Source organism: Panthera tigris, chromosome D4, assembly GCF_018350195.1.
Source record: "Panthera tigris isolate Pti1 chromosome D4, P.tigris_Pti1_mat1.1, whole genome shotgun sequence".
Classification (NCBI taxonomy): Eukaryota; Metazoa; Chordata; class Mammalia; order Carnivora; family Felidae; genus Panthera; species Panthera tigris.
In genome coordinates, this window is record NC_056672.1 from 18,824,462 (window position 1) to 18,849,516 (window position 25,055).

The 25,055-nt window shown below is 35.6% G+C and overlaps 1 protein-coding gene across 8 annotated transcripts in view; it reads left to right on the top strand.

Moving 5' to 3' along the window:
* Positions 1–25,055, top strand: part of VPS13A (vacuolar protein sorting 13 homolog A) — a 256,059-nt gene that overhangs the window by 181,229 nt on the left and 49,775 nt on the right. For all 8 annotated transcript variants that reach the window (XR_006210800.1, XM_042965112.1, XM_007077511.3 and 5 more), the window contains 8 exons: positions 621–903; positions 4,251–4,646; positions 4,897–5,001; positions 5,122–5,268; positions 9,821–9,949; positions 10,360–10,493; positions 16,064–16,193; positions 24,099–24,331. Coding sequence is in view for 7 of the 8 variants with exons in the window: in XM_042965112.1 (XP_042821046.1) it covers positions 621–903; positions 4,251–4,646; positions 4,897–5,001; positions 5,122–5,268; positions 9,821–9,949; positions 10,360–10,493; positions 16,064–16,193; positions 24,099–24,331 (1,557 nt within the window). In the remaining variant the exon portion in view is untranslated. The remainder of the gene's footprint in view (positions 1–620; positions 904–4,250; positions 4,647–4,896; positions 5,002–5,121; positions 5,269–9,820; positions 9,950–10,359; positions 10,494–16,063; positions 16,194–24,098; positions 24,332–25,055) is intronic.

Below are 25,055 nucleotides of genomic sequence, written 5' to 3' on the forward strand. Positions count from 1 at the left end.
TTGGAGATAGATGGACAAGTTGTTCATCTGCAAGGGATAGTGTCAAATTATAGGTGATGGGTTTTAGAAGTACAAAAATATTTAAGTGTTTATATTTGGGCAGGTTAGGTTTGAAAAATGATGAAGCCTAAAGTATAGTTCAAATGTAAACAGAATGTGATGTTTAAATATAAAGATTAATTATATGGTTTTCTTGCAACCACTTCTGCAACTATTCCCAGTGTTTCAGCAATTATGTATCTATTTGAAAGCTTTCATGTGATTAACATTGAAAAGGTAGTGATTTAATTTTAACTGTAGAGTCAGCGCAGAGCCCGATGTGGGACTCAAGCTCGAGAAACTGAGATCATGAGCTGAGCCAAAATGAAGAGTCAGACTCTTAATCACCTGAGCCACCCAGGTACCCTGAAAAATATTCTCCTCTTAAGAGCCAATTAATTTGATTAGTTTTAGAAAGTTATGAAAACATCCATTCATTGGTCTATCTTACCTATCTCTAAGAAGAATGGGAAATATAAAAATGTATTGCAAGAGCAGGGAGTGATGTAATTTTATTGTTCCTAAGTAGTAATCACTTAATTTGTTTTCTTTTAAAGCATACTGTTTAATCCTTTACACAGATCACCTCTTTCTCTGAAGCCAGAAGATGAGGACTATGAAGTGTGTGAAAGAATTGACTTTGAAGAAATTATAAAAAATGAAGGCACTCTTCTAAAGAAGATATGTACATCTACAAACGCTGCTAAGAAACCATTTATTATTAATGTTGTCCCAGAAAAAGATAATTTGGCATCTCTCTCTGTGTATTCAGAAGATGGTTGGGACTTACCATACATAATGCATTTGTGGCCGCCTATCCTCCTCCGAAATCTTCTTCCTTACAAAATTGCTTATTATATAGAGGTATTCTAGAGTTTTTTTTAATGCCTTCCTGTCTTTGATTTTGTAGCTTTGGTTATTTAACATTATGAGCAACAAAACAATGTTTAAATGTTCTCATATGAATTAATAGTACTGGTGAATGGGCATTCCAGCTGTCCTTCAAATGGAAAAGAAATGCTTCAATCCATATTGTATAAAAAGAGGGTTTTTGCCATGATTTACCTTAGAAATATGGCTGCTAAATTGAATATGTTACATGCACAAATGTGATATACCATTCTCTCAAAAGTGAACATTAAAAAATTAAAATCATTTATGAAAATAGTGTGTGTATATATATATATATATGTATATATATATATATATATTAGAAAATTCAGAAAAAAAGAGATAATAAAAACTGTAATTACATCATCTGAAAGTAGTGGTTCAGGTGAAGATAATCATTTCAAGTTTAGAATATAGGCATACCTCACTTTATCACACTTCTCAGAGAAACCATTTTTTTACAAATTTCAGGTTCATGGCAACCCTATGTCAAGCAAGTCTTTTGGCTCCATTTTTCCCACAATATTTGCTCACTTCATATCTTTTTGCCACATTTGGTAACTCTTGTAATATTTCAGACTTGTCATTATTAATTGTTATGATCTATGATCAGTGATAATGACTTGCTGGAAGCTCAAATGATGGCTTATGTTTATTAGCAATAAAGCATTAAAGTGTGTACATGGTTTTCTAGACATGATGCTATTGCATACTTAATAAACTACGGTATAGTGTAAACATAACTTTTATATGCATTGGGAAACCAAGAAATTTATTTGACATGCTCTGTTGTGGTATTTGGTTTATTGTTGTGGTCTGGAACTGAACTTGCATTATCTCTGAGGTATGCCTGTGTATATATATTTAATCTTTTTCTTTCATGTGTATCTCATTTATTATGTTTAAAAGATGGACACTAACTTTTGAAACAAGTGTGAGAATTCGTCTTAAAATATTAGGCAAATAGAAACAACAGCCTACATTATATTATTCTCATGCTAGTGTTTTTAAACTTTTTTTTATGTTTTTATTGTTGAGAGAGTGCATGCACACACGTACGTGTGCACTAATGTGAGTGGGGGAGGGGCAGAGAGGGAGGGAGGCGCAGAATCTCTCAGGCTCTGGGCTCTGATCTATCAACGCAGAACTCCATGAGGGGCTTGAACTCATGGACCGGAAGATCATGACCTGAGCAGGAGTTGGATGTTTAACCAGCTGAGCCACTCAGGCACCCCTCTTATGTTTGTTTTCTAAAAAGAATATTATGCTCTATAAAGATGCTTTTTCTTTTAAGTACTTTTTGTTTTAACAGATTACATCTGATTCTTTTGTTATAACAGATCTTTCCATCTTTTTTTTTCAATATGAAATTTATTGTCAAATTGTTTTCCATACAACACCCAGTGCTCATCCCAACAGGTGCCCTCCTCAATACCCATCACCCACCCTGCCCTCCCTCCCACCCCCCATCAACCTTCAGTTTGTTCTCAGTTTTTAACAGTCTCTTATGCTTTGGCTCTCTCCCACTCTAACCTCTTTTTTTTTTTTTTTTCCTTCCCCTTCCCCATGGGTTTCTGTTAGTTTCTCAGGATCCACATAAGAGTGAAACCATATGGTATCTGTCTTTCTCTGTATGGCTTATTTCACTTAGCATCACACTCTCCAGTTCCATCCACGTTGCTACAAAAGGCCAGATTTCATTCTTTCTCATTGCCACGTAGTATTCCATTGTGTATATAAACCACAATTTCTTTATCCATTCATCAGTTGATGGACATTTAGGCTCTTTCCATAATTTGGCTGTTGTTGAAAGTGCTGCTATAAACATTGGGGTACAAGTGCCCCTATGCATCAGCACTCCTGTATCCCTTAGGTAAATTCCTAGCAGTGCTATTGCTGGGTCATAGGGTAGATCTATTTTTAAATTTTGAGGAACCTCCACACTGTTTTCCACAGTGGCTGCACCACTTTGCATTTTCACCAACAGTGTAGTTTTTAAGTAAACATTCTATTTGCCATGCTTATCAAATATAAGAAGGTAGTTCTTTACTGTAGTCTAGTAATTATTTTTGTAGTGGTCTATTAATAATTGTTGGGATTTACTGTATGTTTATACTTGTCTGATAAATTGGGGTGGAGTTAACAGATCTATGGTTTAAGGATATCTCTTCCATATGGTTGGCAGATACTATAGTGGTTAACAATTTGTACTTCGCTGTCAGATAGATTTGAGATTGAATCCTACCTCTTTCATTTACTAGCTTTATGTCTTTAAGCAAGTTGTATTATCTTTTTATATCATTTGTCCTAGTCCATAAAATAGGGATATTAATAAAACTTGTATAATGGGTATATGGGAAAATGAAATTCGATAATGCTTATAAAAGATTTAGCATAATGCCTGACAGGCCTATGGTTGCAATTTATTTACCTCTCTCACATCACCACCAACCATTACTGTTCTTATTTTGTGGAATATTAACTAAGATGTCAGACATGAGTAATTTGCATTAGTTTTGCTTTAAGTAATTAAAAATCTTTAAGAGATTCCTTTGTTATAACAACACTAAGGAATCAGATTAAAGATGATTGAAAAACTGATGATGAACTATCTATGTGTGTTCCATTCTCAAAGACTTTTAATTTGGTACTTTTGGGGATCACATTTTGTTTGCTAGTTTCCAAAGGATATGATAAATTTTTAAAAAGAGAATTTAGCTGTGGTATGGAGGGAGGATTACAAGGGACAAGAACGGTTAAGAGACTAAAGCGAGAGACATGAACTAATAAGGTCATGGAAGGGTGGACAGAGAGAAATGAACAGTTTTGAGACGTAAGGTGTAGTATAAACAGTGATTGGAAATGGGTGATGAGGGATTGTTAAAAAGCAGAAATAAAAATTAGTTAGGATTGCTTATTTTGGATTACTATCATTTTTTTTTCATTTTTCATTATTTTGTAGTTTTCAAAACTAAAATCACTAGTGGATAAGATTTTTTTAATGTTTTACTAATTATAGTGCTTTATAATGTTTATTTCAGCATAGTTTTTCATTATGTTATTTAATTTTATTCTCATAGTTCTTTGAAGTTGAGGGTTTAGACCATTTTATAAATATGATAATTCAAGTGTCAGATTAAATAATTTATAGAAGCTTACACATTTGGCAGAGTTAGAAGTCAAATATAAGTCTTCTGACCTGTTCTGACAGAGGTATTTCAGAAGCATTATGTGTATGCCATTTGCAATCATTAAAGAGAGGTTTTTGGCATATTATTCTGACACATTTAAAATTTTACTGTATTTTTTTTTTGTTACAGGGGATTGAACACAGAGTTTATACTCTAAATGAAGGACAGTCAGCCCATATTTGTACTGCGCAGTTGGATAAAGCCAGACTACATTTAAAATTACTTGACTATCTTAATCATGATTGGAAAAGTGAATATTGTATAAAGCCTAATCAGCAAGATATTAGTTTCATCAATTTCACCTGTGTTACAGAAATAGAAAAGACTGATTTAGATATTGCTATCCATGTAACTTACAATATCGGCCAGACAGTTGTGGCATTTCATAGTCCTTATTGGATGGTCAATAAAACTGGTCGAATGTTACAGTATAAAGCAGATGGAATTCATCGAAAGCATCCACCTAATTACAAAAAACCCATTCTTTTTTCTTTTCAACCAAAGCATTTTTTTAATAACAATAAGGTATGTAAGATTTTTTTAAACTTTCATTTTTCTTCAGCTATTTATCACTCCTTTTTTAAAGTTTTGAAGAACATTATGAAACAGGTTAGAATAACATTTATATGTTTGAGGTTAAAATGTTAGATTTTAGTATGCAGAAACGTTTAGTGCGTTAACGTAATATTTATGCTAACAAGCAAAAAATTTATCAATTTACATAGGAATTTTTAAAGATATCTAAATTGTAATGTATTTGGAAATTTTTTTCTAGGTTCAGCTTATGGTAACTGATAGTGAATTGTCAGATCAGTTTTCAATTGATACTGTTGGGAGTCATGGAGCTGTTAAATGTAAAGGCCTGAAAATGGAGTATCAAGTGAGTTCATTCTTTGCTCCTCAAGAAACTTGTGTTTAAATTATATCTATCAAATACTTAATTTTTATTAGGATGTTGTGGTAATGTAACAGTTTTTGAAATGTTGTTTTTTCCCTTTAGGTTGGTGTCACTATAGACCTCAGCAGTTTTAACATTACCAGAATTGTGACTTTTACCCCTTTTTATATGATTGAAAACAAAAGCAAATACCATATATCAGTGGCTGAAGAGGGAAATGATAAATGGCTCTCTCTTGATTTAGAGCAGGTGGGTAGATGAATGTCAAAAATGTACCTCTTTGGATTTTGAGTTTTACTTGAAGTTAAATACCTGAAACCACTCTGTAAGTTTTTAATTTGCCCCCCACACTCCATTTTATTTGTACCAGGCTCTAGATACTTAATTTTTAAAAACCAAACCTTGTCATTTAGGAATGTATTGCTTGATAAGGGAAGTAGATATTTAACAACTAGTAACCAAACAGTGAAAACACACAGAAGAAGACTAGATAAAGTATAAATGCAGTAAAAAGTAGGAAATGATTTGTTCTTTCCATAAAGCTGTTAAGAATGCCTTTATAGAGTAAGCTAAGCCAGTTATTTTAAGAAGACGGTAGTGACTTAGGAGTGAAATTTTTATTCGGTTCCATGTTTAGCTATTAGACCTCTGCATAAAAGCTTTCTAAAAAGACCGCCTAATGGAATATTTTACTTTTGAAGAAATTTTATTGTAAATCTGTTAGGATTTAAGAGACATTATTTGCTGTTTTTATTCACTGTGCCTTTTTGCTTTCAAACCATCTTGATGGGACTATTCTTCCTGACATATGTTCTGTAGATTTTCCTTTAGAGCTTGTTTTTGGAGCTAATGCCATTAGTTTGTGTTTATCCATAAAAATTTTTACCATCGTCTTTTATGATAATTTCTCTTGCTAATGAATTCTATTTTTTCTCAACATATCTAGATTTTACTCCACCATTTTCTGGCTTCCACTATAGTTCAAAGTTCTGCTGTGATTCTGTTATTCCTTTGGAGGTTATTTTTCTTCCCAGTTGCCTTCATGATCTTTGTCTTTGCTGTTTTGCTGTCATACTACCATTTGTCCATGTGTGGGCTCCGTTTATATGTCCTGCTTGAGATGCTTTCCTCTGAGATTTGTAGATCTATTTCGTACTTGCTGTAAAATTTGCAACTGTTTTCTATTTAAATACTGCATCTCCTTTGTTTTTCCATTGGTTTATTCTTGGCCTTTAATCAGTATGTTCTAGACTTCCGTATTCTCTCTTCCATATCTCTTTATATAGATTTTTTTCTATTTTCCTTCTATGTATTTCTCTTTGCTGCATTCTAGATAAATTCTAAATGTATAGCTTTAATAGCTTTTTACTTTTCCTGTGTCTAAACTGCTATTTAAGTTTTCAGGTTTTTATTTGCATAATTATGTTTCTTTGAGCAGTTCCACTTTTTTTGAAGTCTGCCTGTTCATTCATTAATGAATATCTGTGTGTATTTCTCATGTGCCTTGTGATACATCTGTTAACAGAACCACAAGTCCCTGTGTTTGTGTAGTTTACATTTCACTGGGGGTATGTAGAAACATTAATAATGGTATACTCAATCAGTAAAATATATAGTGTGTTTAAAGGTGAAAAGTCTAATCAGGGAAAAGAAAATAAGACAGAGCATAAGACAGGAAGTATTATTAACAGTTCTAACAAACACAGTGGGCTATAGTTTTATATAAGGTGGTCAAGGGATAGGACTCATTGAGGTCATATTTGAATAGACATGTAGGCAGTGTGGGAGGTAGCAGTTGCCAAGAGCTCAGCTGAGCTGTCGGGTGTTGGAGCAGCTGGAGGACAGCAAGCCAAATTGAGAGTGACTGTCAAGCCCTTAGTCACTTCCTCCCATATGTAAGCAAGAGGCTAACCTGGAGAAAGTGCCCACTCTCCCCCTTCCACTTTCCGTGTGGAGCAGCATTGGTCAGAGTTCAGGTGGATCAGCACAGACTTTGGGGTCGCGTGGCTGTCAAGGGAGCCTGGAACAAAAGGCTCTTACACTTTTATGGACTTAGAGGATGAGCCATGACAAGGGGGGAAGAGCTAAGAGTAGAAAAGTACTGAACACGGAGAGGAGAGAGAAAGTCTCTGCAGGCTTCCCCCTCTGTCCTTGATAGAGAGGTCTTGAAGGGAGGTCGTCAAAAAGGCCTCTGCCACGGGCCATATAAAGAGGCCTCTGAATAAAGGGAACTTAGGTGGGAATTCTGACACGTGTAAGTGCATCACTGGAGGTGAGGGCTGGGTCCTTGCTACTGCTGTATGCTGACTGTGCTCCTACTTAGCCAAGAGGAGGGCAGTGTAGCCCTCTGGGGCCTGCCAGATGAGGCCTTTGTAATTGCCTATGGTGCGACCTGCAAAATTGCACCTAGGTTTTTAGCCAGGAACTGAAATCCTCAGCCATGTGGATATCTTGGGAAAGAGCATTAGAGACAGAAGGATCATCCAGGAAAGATGCCCTAAAGTGGAAGGATTTTTGGCATATTTGAGGAGTAGCAAAAGAGGCCAATATTACTGGAGAGGGGGAAGTAGTGGAGAACAAGGTGTAACAGGAGTGAAGAGCAATCATGGAGAGTTTCTTGAGCCATTCCAAAGGTTTTAGCTTTTGCTCTGAATGAAATGAAGAGCAGTTAGCAGGTTCCGAGCAGTGATCAGTGATTACCAGCTCTTGCCAAATATTTGTTGAATGAATATATGATGTATTTTTGCAGATGTTTCACATGTGCTCATGAAGTCTAAGGTTCTTGATTTGTTGGATGTAGAGCCCTTCTGTCTAGATGCTAAGATGACCAACTCCAGATTTGTTTTCCTTTAGATGTTTTCTAGGTGTAGCTTCTTACATAGTTTTACTTACAGCAGTTCTGTGTCTTGATTTGTGTGTCTGTTGCAGAAAACATCGTTGGGTCTTAGCTTTTTTAAAAACCTAACTTTTACACCCTCTGTCTTTGTTCAGTTTATGTTTACATTAATTGCAATTACAACTGCCTAACTTTTTATTTTACTTTGTTTCTTTTTTTTAATGTTTATTCATTTTTTGAGAGAGAGAGAGGGGGCGGGGCAGAGAGAGAGGGAGACCGAGGATCCAAAACAGCCTCTACACTGACTGTGGCAAGCCGACGAGGGGCTGGAGCTCACAAACCATGAGATTGTGACCTGAGTTGAAGTTGGATGCTCAGTTGACTGAGCTACCCAGGTGCCCCCTTTCAGTTTCTTTTTGTTTTCAATTTCAGCTTTTCTTGAGATAAATTTTCTTTTGTTAAATTTTTTACATCATAATTATGGCCTAAAGTGGTCAACCTTAACATGCATGCTCATGGTTATTACCTATGTTGATTTGTTAAACTTACTTAGATCACTGTTTTCCTACTACAAAAGACAAGTGCATTAGCACATGCTCTAATCTCAAGATTTTGAGCACATAACTCTTTATAGAATATATATATTTTTTTAATGTTTATTTATTTTTGAGACAGAGAGAGACAGAGCATGAAAGGGGGAGGGGCAGAGAGAGAGGCAGGCACAGAATCTGAAGCAGGCTCCAGGCTCTGAGCCATCAGCCCAGAGCCCGACGCGGGGCTCGAACTCACGGACAGTGAGATCGTGACCTGAGCTGAAGTCGGACGCTCAACCGACTGAGCCACCCAGGCGCCCCGAGCACATAACTCTTTAAAAAGATGCGGTGTTTATTTGTAAACATAAAGCATGCATTTTTAAGCCAAGTCTACCAGAAAATAGGCTTGAGGGTATTCAGAGTGCATCATTTTTTGTCTTCTCCGTTCCTCATGGGAAATATGCTTCCGTGAAGTATTGCTGCTCTTTTGACTCTCCTATGTAAGTTCCTGCTAGGTTGCAAAAGCCCTGGGTGGTAACATTCTAAGCCTCTTACAGCCTTGATCCTGTCTCATGTCTAGTTCCATTAATTACCTCTTAGGGTTGAATAAAATGGACTTAACAAGCTAATGCACTTGGCTTTAACATCCCGGTTCTCCTGCTTTGCTGCAAGTCATGTCATGATGATGAGTGTGACACATGAACAGTCTCATTGAAATGTGTGAAGCCATCAGTCTGGTTAGGGCTTATCACAGAAGGACAGGGTTTACAGAACAGTTTAGACAATGCTGGTTCTCCTTGTCTGTCCTCCAGCTCTTTTGTTTCTGCTCATGTTGTCTGGTCTTCTCTCACGGTACTTTGCCTCTTGTTTGTTTTTAGTTTGGATTCCAGATCGCTGATGCCCCTGTTGTTCCTTAAGATTTTGAGCCTATTTCCTAACGTAAACCTCAGATAATCCTTTGACTTTTGTACTCTTATTTGACTTCCAGGACTTTGGATTCATACATGACCTGATTCAACCTTTGTGTGTACTTTGGCTACTGCTTAATTACCGAATGGTGTGCACAACCTGATTATGACTTTTAGGAACTGAATGTACCCTTTGTTTTAAACCAATCACTTGCTTCTCAGGTCAGCTTACATGCTGACTTTTCAACCCTCCTCCGGATCTCTGGACCACATTGAAGCCCCTTTGCCAACCCTCCACTTACCATACCTCTTCAACTTAGCACCCTTCACTGCTTGTATCCACAGTGCCCAGAGGTGGTGACCCATCTCTAAGTTGGCAGTTGATGGCTGTTTAGCCGAGCAACCCAACAGCCAGAGCGTTGTGGAAAGAGATTTAAGTTTATTCTGATGGGTTTATTAAAATGATGAAATCTTTATTATGAAATCTTTTTAAGAAAAATAAATGTTTGTAATATATGTTTCAGTGTATTCCCTTTTGGCCTGAGGATGCTTCTAATGCACTGCTTGTTCAAGTTGAAAGAAATCAAGGCCCTCCCAAAAAGATACATTTTAACAAGCAAGAAAATTGTATTTTATTGCGTCTGGATGATGAGGTGGGTGGTGTGTGTGTGCACATGTGTGTGTGATTAGAGAAGCTATTATATACTTACTAGTAATTTTATTTGTCTGATTTTTTTTTCCCTTTCACCAAAATGAACAAACATTGCTTTTTTGTAAAAGGAGAAAGTACTAAAAGGAAACGGAGACATAAAACAATTTAATTGTTAAGCCGGAAGTTAGAGTGCCCAGAATGCTATAATGTACCATGTCTGGAATTTGACACATGTGTACATACTGATGTACTGATGGTTCCTGGTTTCCCACACATGCAGTAGAGAATCCTGAACTGCTTTCTTAATCATCAAAAGTGTATTAAGTTATGAACAGTCTTATTAAACGTTGTTGGTTAATATTCTTTGGAAAATGGTCACATAAGAGAATATTTTCTTTTTTCTTTTGCTAGCTTGGAGGTGTCATAGCAGAGGTTAATTTGGCCGAACATTCTACAGTTATTAGATTTTCAGATTATCATGATGGAGCAGCTACATTCCTGTTAATAAATCACACCAAGAGTGACATTGTTCAGTACAACCAAAGGTAAGAAGATTATCACACAGTGACTTTATGATGATTTCTTAACAACATAGCGCTGATAATGCCATTACAGCTATGTAAAACAGTGTTGTCATTTTTAAAAAAAGGTATACTGGCATATAAAGGGGTAAAACTGACATAATGTCTATAATTTACTTTTTTAAAATTGTGGTGTGATTGACCTATACATGGTACTAGTTTCAGGAACACAACATCATGATACAGTATTTGTCTATGTACAAATGAGTCTAGCTAACACCCATCACCACGTGGAGTTACAAATTCTTTTTCTTCTGGTGAGATTTACTTCTTCTGATTTCTTCTCCTGATAAGATTTACTCTCTTCTCAACCTTCAAATGTACAATGCAGTATTATTAACTATAGTCTCCAGGCTGTGCAGTCCATCCCCATGACCTGTTTTACCACTGGGAAGCTGGCATCTTTTGACCACCTTCACCTACTTTATCCACACCCTACCCCCACCCTAACAGCCACCCCTCTTTTCTTTTTATCTACACGTTTATATTTTTCTGTTGTTTAATGGTTGTGTTTTTGGCTTTTTAGATCCCTTACGTAAATGAATACAGTATTTGTCTTTTTCTGACTTATTTCACCTGACATCATGCCCTCGAGGTTGTCACAAATGGCAAGATTTCCTCCTTCTTTGCGGATGAATAATAATCTTTTGTGTTTATACACCATAGTTTCTCTATCCATCGATGGACACATACATTGTTTTCATGTCTTGGCTATTGTAAATAATGTTGTGGTGACATGGGGATGCCTGTATCTTCTTGAATTAGTGTTTTTATTTCCTTTGGATAAATACCCAGAAGTGGAATAGCTAGATCTTATTATATAGTTATATTTTCAATTTTTTCAGGAACCTTCATACTACTTTCCACAGCGGCTGCACCAATTTACATGCCCACCAGCAGTACAGTCAGTAGTGTTCTTTTCTCCACATCATCAGCAGCACTTAATTTCTTTTCTTGTCTTTTTGATAATAGCCATTCTAATAGGTATGAGGTGACAGCTCACTGTGGCTTTGATTTGCATTTCTCTGATAATTAGTGGCATAAATTACTTTCAAATGCTTCAAAAAAAGAAAAATGAAAGAACTGAAGCAAGTATGGCAAATTTGGTCATTGTAGAATCTGGCAAAGAAATGTCAGGGTTTATTACAAGAACTTGGTTTTTCACATTTTTCTTATTTTTAATGAACATAATGTGAATATTGAAATGTCTGATTTTTGCAAACAGTAGATACCTTCTTCTTGCTGACGGGTGTGGGAAAGGACTGGTACATTTCTGAGCTTCTTAAAGACTAGATTTAAATCTTGGTTTTCCAAGACTACTCTTAGTATCATTTGTTTCAGTTTGCTGTTTGTTTCTCTTACTGGTCCCAGGCTCTCAAATTCATTTTGTCTGCTTTTTTGTTTTCACCTGTCACTTCTCAGTGGGCCCATATCTGAGTTCACTTAATGCTTTCCTTCCATTGCTTAAATGTATGCTTTTAACCACTGATTAAATCAAATAAGCATTGAGTCTAGAGCCCAAGACTGGACTGGCAAATATCTAGAACTCCTCCTGCCCTATCAGTTCTCTCATTTGTGGAATAAGTTGAGAGAGAGGAAGCCTGTTTTTTTATGATTATCCACATTATTAAAAAAAATATTTGATCAAAGCTGACAAAAAGAAATAGAAACAATTTCTCATTTGCCCTTCAATCCGTGTACCCTCAAGTAGCCTTGCCCATACAGTGTTAATAGAATTAAAATCTACAGAGAATGACTTGAGTATCTCCTTTATCCATTAAAGAATGGTGTATGTCTGGTAACATTCTAGACCCATACACAGGAGCAAAGTTAGTAATTCCTTATATGCTGTGAACGACGTAGGGCATCATAGTTTAATTCTCTGACAACTGGTTGAGTCTGGCTGAAGCTGAATAGAGACTTCTCAGGCTTGTCCTGTGGCTTTGCCCTTGCAATTATCTCTATCCAGTTCAGGTATAAAGTGTTTAGAAATCTTATCTACTGCACTGTTGTAATTATAAAAGTAAGTGATCCTATATTGAAATTCTGATAGCTAAAATAATTGCAGTCTTCATGGAAATTTATAAAATTAATAATCTGCAGTAATGAACACTGGATTTAAACTTAGAATTATTTGAAGTAGTTATTAAATCAAGAACCTCAGACTTTGGTTTAATATTGAATCCAGAGTCCTGTGTGCCAGTGATCCCCAAATCTTTACTCCAACATAGACTTCTCTTTTTTTTTTTTTTTTTTTTAATTTTTTTTTTCAACGTTTTTTATTTATTTTGGGGACAGAGAGAGACAGAGCATGAACGGGGGAGGGGCAGAGAGAGAGGGAGACACAGAATCGGAAACAGGCTCCAGGCTCCGAGCCATCAGCCCAGAGCCCGACGCGGGGCTCGAACTCACGGACCGCGAGATCGTGACCTGGCTGAAGTCGGACGCTTAACCGACTGCGCCACCCAGGCGCCCCTAACATAGACTTCTCTTGAGCTTCAGGCTGCCACCTCCTCCTAATTATCAAATAACTAATAGTTCTAATAGTCTCATAATTAATAGTATCACATAATTAATAAATCACATAGTTAAGCTATTTTTTAAAGATCTCCTCTTGTCTAATCTTTCCCTTAATTATCCTAGCTCAGCCTCCCCACATTTCTTATTCAAGTAGATTTTTTTTTTTATCTGCATCTCTGTAGCCTTGTCCCTACTAAACCCTCATTTGCCACCAGAGGTAGGTTTCCAAAAATACTAAATATAATCCTGTCTCTCTTGTTTAAAGTTTTTTAGTGACTTACCATATCTTTTACAGTAAAATTTGTTTCGAGGCTACCTTTCTAAACATTTCTCTTTCCCTATATTTAGGACCAGTTGAAGTCTTTGTTTCTTGAATCCCCTGGGTCCCTTCCATAGGTTTTCACCTTTTTGGTACTCCTTTCTGCCAGAAAAACTCTCACTGCCGGTGATCTCTTCCCTCACTACCTTAATCTATACACCCAGTTTTTTGTTTGTTTGTTTTTTTAAATTTTTTTTAATGTTTATTTGTTTTTTGAGAGAGAGACAGTTCACAAGCCAGGGAGGGGCAGAGAGAGAGGGAGACACAGAATCTGACATCTAGTTTCCAGGCTCTGAGCTGTCAGCACAGAGTCCCCTGCGGGGCTCCAACCCACAAACCAGGAGATCATGACCTGGGCCAAAGTCGGATGCTTAACCAACTGAGGCACCCAAGTGCTTCTCTGCACCCAGTTTTCAATTGTACCTTTACATATGTAGATTAAAGCATTTGTCACATTGCGTTGTCTTGTGAGTTTAAAACTGTGTGCCTGTGCATGTGTAGTTAACATTCTGAGGACTGTGGTTACTTTATTTTCTTTGAATTACAGTTTCCTATCTAAGGTAAATTTGAGATGACGTTTTTTGTAAAGAATATTCTTCAGTGAGTTAAACAGATTAAAATTTGTATGAATTAAAAGCATTTCTAAATATTTTAAACTAAGTTTATCCTGTTTACATTTACATTTGATTTTTTTTTTTCATGGAATAAACAAAAACTATAAGCCTGTTGTCTCCTCTGCTTTTCCTCTCTTGGCTTTGCTGTTTGTTGTTACTACTATGGTTGTTTCCTGCATATAAAAATTATAACTGTCAATTTTTTTAATTCCATAGAAAAATTGTGAGAAAACCATGATCCTGAAATCCCAACACTGTCAACATTTTGATGCATTTCTTTACACACTATTTTACTGTGTATCTGTGTATTTATTATCTGTGTATTTCTGAATCTCTTGTTTTTATTAGCATTGTGAGCATATGCTCACATATAGTTTGCTTTAAAACACCATTTTTACTGCACGATATTCCATCATTTAGATGCACTATAACTAAATACTTTTACTGAGAATTTTGGTTATTGTCTAATTGTATAATTTTTTAATAAAGATCTTTAACCCATGAGACAGAGATAGAGCATGAACGGGGGAGGGTCAGAGAGAAAGGGAGACACAGAATCTGAAGCAAGCTCCAGGCTCTGATATGTCAGCACAGAGCCCGACGTGGGGCTCGAACCCACCGACCACGAAGATCATGACCTGAGCCGAAATCGGCCGGTTAACCGACTAAGCCACCCAGGCTCCCCTAGTCCTTCTAATAACTAAATTAAGATTCCTTGCTATTTTTTTGTTATATGGATTATTTTCTTCTCGTGATGATTTGGAAAATACATGTTTTGTTTTGTTTTTCTCTTGAAGATTTCAGTGCATTTTAAATTTTGAGAGTGAAACAATATCTTCTAATTTACCCATCAAAATATGGAATACTTTTGTATTTTCAGCTTCTTTTTCCAAATTCCCAGTTTCTTCTGCATATAATTTGGAATTTTTGACTGAAATTAATATGAAATGATTAGTTTTTTAAAAATGTGTTTACTCAGGGCTTTTTGGGGGCATTTGACAAGTTTATTTGACTAGTTGCTTAATATTTTTACATCCCAAGTCTTTTTTTTAAGTTTTATTTATTTAAGTATATGTATCCAATGTGGGGCTCAAACTCATGACCCTGAGATGAAGAGCCAGACAGACGCTTTTCCAAATGAGCCGGTCAGGTGCTCCTACATCTCAATTCCCAGATTTTATTTTGAGCCATCCCTGGCTTGGTTGGAAAAAGTCTTAGAGTTAGTTTTTCAGAAAAGGTTTGTGGATAATAATGTTATGCTATTACTTGTTCGAGAATGCCTTATTCTTGAAAATTAATGACAGTTTGACATGAAATTTTAAGTCCTAATCTCTTGTCTCAAAATTGTATAGACACTGCTTCATTGTTTTCTGGCATTTACCATTAGAGAAAAATGTGAGACCAGTCTTATTTTTATTCCTTTCTGAGTAACTGTGATTTTCCTCCATGTTTATGGGCAGGTTTCCCTCTATTTTCTTAAAAATTCAACATTTTACAAAGTTGTCTGGGATGATACTCTGTTTTAATTAATTTTGTACAATCCCCAGTCATGTAACCTGCAGAATCATCTGCTTCTTCAGCTCAGAAAAGTACTATCTGTTATTTCTTTGGTTCGTAACTTTTCCAGTTTTTTTTCTTTTTTCTTTCTGGGAATCATTTTGTGAGCTGATTGAATTTCTTAGATTTACATGCCATGTCATAAGATTTTTTAAAAAATAATTCAGCTGTCTTGTTTTTGCCAGAATATGACCAGTACTTAGGGAAGAGTTACCAATTAAATTCTCTCAGATTTAGTATAGATAATAGTTGGAATAATTTTCTCCGACAGTTCATTTTGTTAAAACAAAAGTTCACAAAGAAGGTTCAAAAACGTGAAAATCTTTATTTTCTAAGTGAGACAAATCTTTTCCTGGAATATTCTCATTATTTTCTTAGAAAACTTGTTTTTCATTGTAGAAGGAAAAAATTTTAATCTACTGTTAATCAGAACTATTACAAATCTCACTGGAGTCAGAATTATTTTGGGTTCTTTATATATTCATATATTTGCACTTAATCCATATTTTTACTATTTTTGGCAGTTCTCTCAGTGAAATAGAAGATTCCCTCCCTCCTGGAAAAGCAGTATTTTATACATGGGCTGATCCAGTGGGCTCTAGAAAGCTGAAGTGGAGATGTGGAAAAAGCCACGGTGAAGTAACACAAAAGGATGTACGTATTGGGTTGAGCATTATGGTGTTCTCAGCAGCCTTCTTTTTTGTTTTTTTGTTTGTTTTTAATTTTTTTAAAGGTATTCTCTGTCAGCCTTGCTAGTTTTAAGGACTGTTTTGTGTCTGTACTTCTAAACAAACTGCGAAAGATTTTAAAAGCAGCATTCAAACTTGAATGAAAAATGTTGAAGATCGGAAGGGGTCCTATTTTGTCTACATCATTATTCGCTGCTGGTATGTTATAAAAGGTAAACTGGGGTTGGGTCGGTGCTTTCAGCATTCGCCTCATGACCAGATACATTATCTGTAATGAGGTTTTAGGTCAGTGTGGCTTCTGTGAGCGTCATTTAGGGAGGGATCCATGCAAGAATTTGTTTTTGAGTGTTTTTTTTTATAATGGTAACGTTATGTGTAAACATTTCCCAGTAACATTTTGAATGACTTTCAGAAATTTTTATTAAAATTTTATTACTCTTTCAAAATTCATCTTAATTTGACCCCTACTCCAATGTCTTTTTTCTTAGCACTGATTATTATTTTTTATCAATGGGCCAGAGGTTATCTCACTCTAATCTTAGAGGGAAAACTGAATCATTAATCGTTTATTATAGGCTTGGTTTTGCTTAATAGTCTGTATCAAATTAAGGCAGTTGCCTTCTATTCTTAGTTTATAAAAATATGTGAGTGTTTGTATGAAGGAATGAGTATTGAAATTTTTTTTAAAGGTTATCCATTTATTTTGAGAGAGACCACACACACACACACACACACACACTGACAAATGGGGGAGGGGCAGAGAGAAGGAGAGACAGAATCCCAAGCTGTCTCCACACCAAAAGTGCAGAGCCCAATGCAGGGCTCGAACTCATGAACTGTTGAATCATGACCTGAGCCGAGATCAAGAGTTGGATGCTCAACCAACTGAGCCACCCAGGTGCCCCATGAGTATTGAATTTTTATCAGTTGTTACACTTTTAATTTTTTTCTTTAAAGAGATAACTGGACTTAATCATATTTGGTGGGGGGATGAATTATGTGGTTATTTTTTTAAATATTAGACTAACCTTGCGTTTCTGGAATTGGCTTGCTAATGTTTTAATGTTTTACTTCTGCCTGTATTCACAAGATAGTACTGTCTGTACTAGATTTTGATGTTAAAGTTTGCAGACATCTAAAACATGTTTGGAAGCGCATGTTTCGCAATGAATGTGTGTAAGATGCGTATGCTTTCTTCCTTGAATGTTGGCTAGAATTCACCAGTGAAGCCAAGCCATCTCTGCCTGAAGTTGTTTTTGTAGGAAGGTTTTAAATTATGAATTCTCTTTTCTTACTGTATATAGGACAATCCAGTTTTCTACTTCTGCTTCTGTCATTTTAGTTAGAGGTTTTCTAAGAATGTGTTTTATTTCATATGATTTTCTGATAATATTGATTACAATATTTTTATATCCATTTTTTATCTTTTTAATATTTACAGTGATTCTCTTGTTAATTCTTGGTATAGATTATTTGTGCTTTAATTCCTTTTTCCTCAATAAGTTTTACTTAGGATTTATCAGTTTTATTCTTAGTTATGTTTTTTTTAATCAGAAAACCATTGTTTTGCTCTTTTGATCTCTGTTGCACATTTGTGTTCATTTTCACCAATTTCTTCTCTGATCTATATTCTTTCATCTTTCTTTGGTTTTAATTTGATAAATTTCTTTTAAATTCTTGGGATAGATAGCCATTAGTCTGCTCGTGCTGCCTTAACAAGGTACCTTAGACTGGGGGACTTAAACAACAGGCATGTATTTCCCACAGTTCAGGAGGCTTGAGGCCCGAGATCACACTGCCAATGTGGTGAGGTTCTGGTGAAGCTGGTGAGGACTCTTCTTGGCTTGCAGATGACGACCTTCTCACTGTGTCCCAACATAGTGGAGGAGAGAATGAGTGAGCTCTCTGGTGTCTCTTATAGGGATACTAATCCTGTTGGATCAGAACCCTAACATCTCCTTTATGATGTAATTTAACTTTACCTCCAAAAGGTCCTGTATCCAATAGAGTCACTTTGGAGGTTAGGACTTCAATATCATGAATTTGGGGGCGGGAGGGGACACCGTTGAGTTCATAGCAGACCACTAGATCATTGTTTTTCAGATTTTCCTGGCTTTTTTTGTTTTTTAAGAGAGAGCGTGAGCTGGGGAGAGGTGCAGAAGGAGAGAGAGAAAGAGAAGGAGAGAATCTTAAGCACACTGAGCCTGGATCCCCAAACAAATCTGGATCCCACAACATTGGGATCATGACCTGATCTGAAATCGAAGTGGGACATTGAATTGACTGAGCCACCCAGCCACACCACCCCCCCCGCCCCAGATTTTCTTCACTTCTTATAGGAAGTCACTTAAAATCCCAGATTTGCCTCCAAAAACAGCATTAGTTTTATTTCACAAATTTTTACGTATTTTATATTTCCTGTCCTTTTGTTCAAAATTTCCTAAATTTCATTTATATATATTTAATATTTTGCTTCAAAAATATATTTTATATTTTGGTTTCATGGTTACTTAGGTCATTGCTTTATTTTTAAAAATATGGAAACTTGCTAATAATGTCCGTTGATTTCTAAATTCCACTGTGATTTGAGAACACACTCTGATTCAGTCCTCTGAAATTTATTGAGATAGATTTTGAAGACTAGCATGTAGTCAGTTTTTGTGAATATTTCATGTATATTTGAAAAGAATATGTATTCTGTGGTTGGTTACAATGTTTTGTATATGTCATTTTGTTCAAGTCTATTAATTTCTAAATCTTCTAGCTCATTAGTTTGTGTGTGTGTGTGTGTTTGCTTGTACATTACTGTGGAGTTGTATTCAAAATCTTCCATAGATATATACATTTATCTTCTTGTTTTGTTAAATATGGCTGTTATATTTTGAAACTATGTGATTAGGTTGATACAGATTTAGAATTGTTATATTTTCCTGGTAGATTGATCATTAGTATTTAGTCATGCATCATTAGTATATAATATTGCAATGCCTACCGTTCTGTCTTTGTTAGGTTTAAACATTTAAACTTAACAAAACTATCATAGGCCACAGTTTGCAACTGCCCACCTACTCAGAAGGATTCAGGCCAGGAGACCCAGTGTGCCAGCTGGGAACATCAGACATTTTCCACATCAGTTTAGGAAGCATTCTCTTTGGTTGGCTCAAATGACCATTTTGTTGTGATGGAACAAGGCTCACTTGGGTATGTTATGAGCCACTTTTGACTTATAAATGCTACTCCACAATAGCGGATATCTCTTGTAACAGACCATGAGCATAGCTTACAGGTGTTCTGCAAGGAACATGTAGTTCTCATCATACTAAAAGAAACCTATAGCTTCCTATGATCTCACAACATGCATTCTTGACTTTCTAAAACGTGCTGTAAAATAATACTCGCACCAGTTTCCCAATAACATGAGGACTTTAAAACTCTTACTTCAAGGGCGCTTGGGTGGCTCACTTGGTTAAGCGTCAGACTCTTGATCTCAGGTCATGATCTCACAGTTCCTGAGACTGAGCCCCGCATCAACCTCTGCACTGAGCATGGAGCCTGCTTGGAATTCTGTCTCTTCCTCTCTCTCTGCCCCTCCCCTCCTCACTTATGTGCACACATTCTCTCTCTCTGTCTCTCTCTGTCTCTCTCTGTCTCTCTCTATCTCTCTCTAACTCACTCACTTTAAAGAGACACCACAAAAACCTCTTACTCCATTTACCTCCTATCGTCTTACGGATTACTCTTACATGTTTTATTTCTAAATATATGTTAAATCCTATAAGACGTATTATTAATTGCTTTTTGCAATTAATGGTCCATTTATTTATTAAATATTTACTTATTTTGGGGAGAGTGCAAGCAGGGGTGGGGGAGAGAGAGGGACAGAAGATCTAAAGCAGGCTCTGTGCTGACAGGCTGACAGCGGTGAGCCCAATGTGGGACTTGAACTCCTGAACCACAACATCATGACTTGAGCCAAAGTTGGACACTCCACTGACTGAGCCACCCAGGTGCCCCGTCCAGTTATTTATTTATTTAAGTTTATTTTGAGAGAGATCAAGGGAGAGAGCATGAGCACGAGTGGGGCAGAGAGGAGATAGAAAATCCTAAGCAGGCTTTGTGCCATCAATGCACAAACCATGAGATCATGACCTGAGCTGAGTTAAGGAGTTGGATGTTTAACCAACTGAGCCACCCAGGCTTCTCCCCTACTCCTTGTTTTTAAAGTTTATTTATTAACAATCCATTTAAATTAACTCATGTTTTCCTTTTTTTGATTTTTCATTCCAACCGATATCTCCATGTTTCCATTTGTGTTCATTTTTCTTCTTTGAGTATTTTTCTGATGCAGGTCAACAGCTGACAAATTCTCTTTCAGTTTCATTTGTCTGGAAATGTCTTTATTTTGGCCCTCCCCCCCTTTTTTTTTGATGGGATATTTTTGCTGGATGTCAGATTTCAAGGTTGGCCTTTCTGTTTTTTCTTCACCTAAGGACTCCAGTATTATGTAAATGTTAGACCTTTTTACCATCTCCCTTGTGATTTTCATGTTACGTTCTATATTGCTTCATCCTTTTGTCTCTGACCTTCAGAATGGATATTTTTTCCAACCTATTTTTGTACTTCTCTTGCAATGTCTAGACTCTTGAAGTCATCCATTGAATTAATTTTATTCATTGAAATGATCAGTTCTAGGATTTTTGCTGTGGAAGTTTTTTGTTTCAAAATTCTCTATCTTGTTACATAATTCCTTGATTATGTTAATCATAACTACTTGAAAGCCTATCTGGTTGATCTCTTGTGGATGCTTTTAAATTTTCTCCTTTTTTCTTAGTTTTCACTCCTATCTATTCTTTATGCATGTTTAATTTTGTCTGTGTGCTGGACCTAGACAATTTAAGGCTCTGTACAGTGTTAGCTTTTTCTTGAGAAGCTATGGTTTTGCCTTTGTCAGGCGGCTAGTCTGGGAGGAGATTACCATACTCTAAGTGGGGGTTGAAGTGATTTGCATCTAGTCTTCAGTCCTTGAAAGGACTGGTCTACTTTGAGTTTACCCTGCTGCCTAGAATATAGCCCCTGGGGGACTCAACTAAAAGCGTAAGCTGTTGACCCCCTTTTTTTTCTTTTTTTTTCTTTTTTTTGGTGTGTCTGTACTCCAGTTTTAGTCTCTGCATTTCTATGAGGCTTCACAGTATTTTTCTCATTTTAACTTCTCAGTGTCTGCTTCTACTTATAGAAATGGCAGTTGACTTTTTGAGAAAGCAAGTCCAAATATAAAATTCATTTTTATTACCTTTCCTTCTCTTGCAGATCTTAATTCTCACTCCCTTGGTAGCTTTTATGTCTTTTCAGACATGTTTTCCTTTTTATATTTTGTCTGGCAAAAAGCCCTTGTTCTTAGCAAGAGGGTTGGGCCAAGACCACCTGCTCATCAATTTCTAAGGCAGTAAGTTATAGTAATTTTTCAAAATTAAACTTGTTAGTGTATGGGAATGTCATGGCATTTTGTGTATTGATTTTTGTATCCCGAAAACTCACTAAATTATTAATATTGATTACTTGTTTTTTATTTTTCTATATGGACAGTCATACACAAATAACAAGGGTTTTGTTTTTCCTTTTTTGATCTTTTCATTTTTAATTTCTTTTTGCCTTACTGGACTGGCCAGGATCTTTGTATACTATTGAAGTGGTGTTTGCACATATTTTTGCCTTCTATCTTACCTTAAATTACATGCCTTCAACATTTCACCTTTAAATATAATCTTTACCAAAATTTGGTATTTCCTTTTTTGGAGGACAGTTTGATAAGAGGTTTAAAAAGAACTTCTCAGGGCACCTAGGTGGTTCAGTTGGTTAAATGTCTGACTTTGGCTCAGATCATGATCTCACAGTTCATAAATTCAAACCCTGCCTCAGGCTCTCTGTTGTCAGCTCACACCCTGCTTTGGATCCTCTGTCCCCTTCTCTCTCTGTCCTTCCCCTGCTTGCTCATGTGCATGCTTTCTCTTTCTCAAAAATAAAAATGAACATGAAAAAAAAATTCTCATCTCCTCTTTGTTTACTAAAGGTTTTTATTATGATTGGATTTTGAATTTTATAAAATGCTTTCTTCCAAATAGGTGCTATTTTATTTGCATAACATTTTCTTCTTGCTTTAGACATCCATCTTGAATCACTTTTTGTCAGTATTTCATTCCTCCTGTAGAATGTCCTTGAGTGAGTACTTGTTGATGGTGAAAGGTAGTAGTTACTGTCTCTAGGCATTTTTATTTTGTGCTCTTATGTTCACTGAAGGATATTTTTGCTGAGTAAGGAGTTCTGGGTTGAGTGTTATTTTCTCTTAGCATATTAATACATTTTTCCATTATCTTATGTGTTTCTATTGTGTCCAGCATAGGTTTTGTTTTGTTTTGCCTTGTTTTTTGTTTAATGTATTTGAGACGTCTGCCTATAGTTGACCTAATTTTAATTTTTTTATTCCTGGGTATTAGAATTTATTCAGGAAAAAATACTGTATTTTCATATAAATAATCTCATTTGACCCCTTAGCACTTTTGCATATTTATATCATAGTGATAGCTAAAGTTTATAAAGGTATATCTGAAACCCACTACAGAAAATTTGGAGATTTGGACTTCAGAATTATTTGGAAATAAATTAGTTTTCTTATTTCTCAATGTAGTTTTAATGCTATATGTTTTATTTTAGAAAGTATTATAAGTAGATGGACTCTTCCTGAGTATTGACTTCATGGTAACGCCAGTTTTTACTATCAGTGCATTATAACATGAATGTGTACATACTATGTGTTCTGCCCCACCTCCATCCGTGGGGATTACATTCCAAGACCCCCAGTGGGTGCTTGAAACCACTGCTCATACCAAACCCTGTATAAACCATGCTTTTTCCTAGGTATATAGGCCTATGACAAAATTTAATTTACAAATTAAGCACAGTAAGAGATTAACAGCATAAACTAGGAAAATGAAACAATTATTTACTGTAATAAAAGTCATATGAATGTGGTCCCTCTCTCTCTCAAAATATCTTGTGCTCTACTTCTTATGATGATGTGAGATGATAAAATACATACATGATACAATGAAATGGAAGATGTAGGCAGTGTAACATAGTATTAGATTACTGCTATTGACCTTCTGACCATATGTCAGAAGGAGAATCATCTGCTTCTAATACACGGTTGACCACAGGTAACTGAAACTGTGGAAAGCAAAGCCACAGAGAAGGGGGACTACTGTATATTAAAATCTCCTGTTAATCAGAATATTCACTAGAATACTGACTAGAAATTCATGGCTCACTGTTAATTATTAGAATTTGCTGTATTCATCTTGTCATTGAACCTCAAGACCCTGATAACGACACAGTGCTTATGTATAAGGGCCTCCTGCAGAATTAACCCTGTGATGAATATCTCTGCTTTGTAGAGCATGCAACTGAAGTCTCAGGCATTTTTTATCCTATTTCATTCAGCTCGGTAAGGAAATACAAATTTCTGACTGAACAACTTGTTAACATATAACACATTGATTAATCTTAAAGCAGAGAAAATAATACTTTTTGTTATTGATTAGCCTGTAAGGAAGACTATTTAGATTTTATTAAGATGTTCAAAGAATAGTTGATCTATCTTCTTGATTAATAACTTCATGATAATAATGACAGGAGCTAACATCAAATGATTTTAATTATGTAAATTTCCAAATGTTACACAATATTAATTCATTTAGTTTATTCAGTTCTTTGAAAGAGCTGCTGTCACCATGCTCATTTTTCAGTTGTAGAATCTAGATTTCCTGTTGGTTAAGAGCAAACTCTAATTTTTTATTTTTTGGTTGTTTTGTTTTAGGATATGATGACACCTATAAATTTGGGGAAAAAGACCATTTATTTAGTTTCATTCTTTGAAGGCTTACAGCGCATTATTTTATTCACTGAAGATCCAAGGGTATTTAAAGCAACATATGAAAGTGAGAAAGCAGAGTTAGCGGAGCAAGAAATTGTGTTGGCCTTACAAGATGTTGGAATTTCCCTCGTCAACAATTACACAAAGCAAGAAGTAGCCTATATTGGCATTACAAGGTTAGATGCATTAAAATTTGGATAAAATTAAATGATTAGTTCTTAATAAGAATGGTGACTGTGAAACCTAAAATAATGTAAAGTTTTGTAAAAATGCTTTTGAGATTATTTTCTTTACCTTTTGAGATAAAGATATATCAGAAATCACTTTTATAAATCCTGTATTATGTTGATGATTCTCTCACCTTTCCAAAAAGTTATATTTATTTAGCTTATCAAAGGTATACCTTATGTAACGTCATAAGGAAGAATTTAATTTTCCATTACCACCCACCACAGTGTAAGATACAGGATAGATCCTCCATAAATAGTTGTTGGAGGAATAAAGCCAATCACTTTTTAATTTGACCTTGACACTTTAAGATATAATACAGTGATACTGAATTTATCATTTCCCCTGTAAGTCATCTTAGAGTAAAACTTATTCTTTCCTTTATTCCTTTAATATTCCTGTTCATAAGTACCTCAAGTAAAATTAATCTGTATATATTTGTATATATTAGTGCCTGATTTGAGAGCATTTCTAGATTTCCAGCAGGAAAGTGTAGTTTTGACCTTGACTTAAACTCTCAAATAAACATACACATTAAAGGTAATTGGTACAGATTTAAATTTGTTTTTCTATATAAATTCATCTAGAAATGCCCTTGATTTTTCAATGAATGGAATCCATGCCATTTAAAAAGGAATATTAAAAACTATTTTCTTAAGAATTTTTATTCCC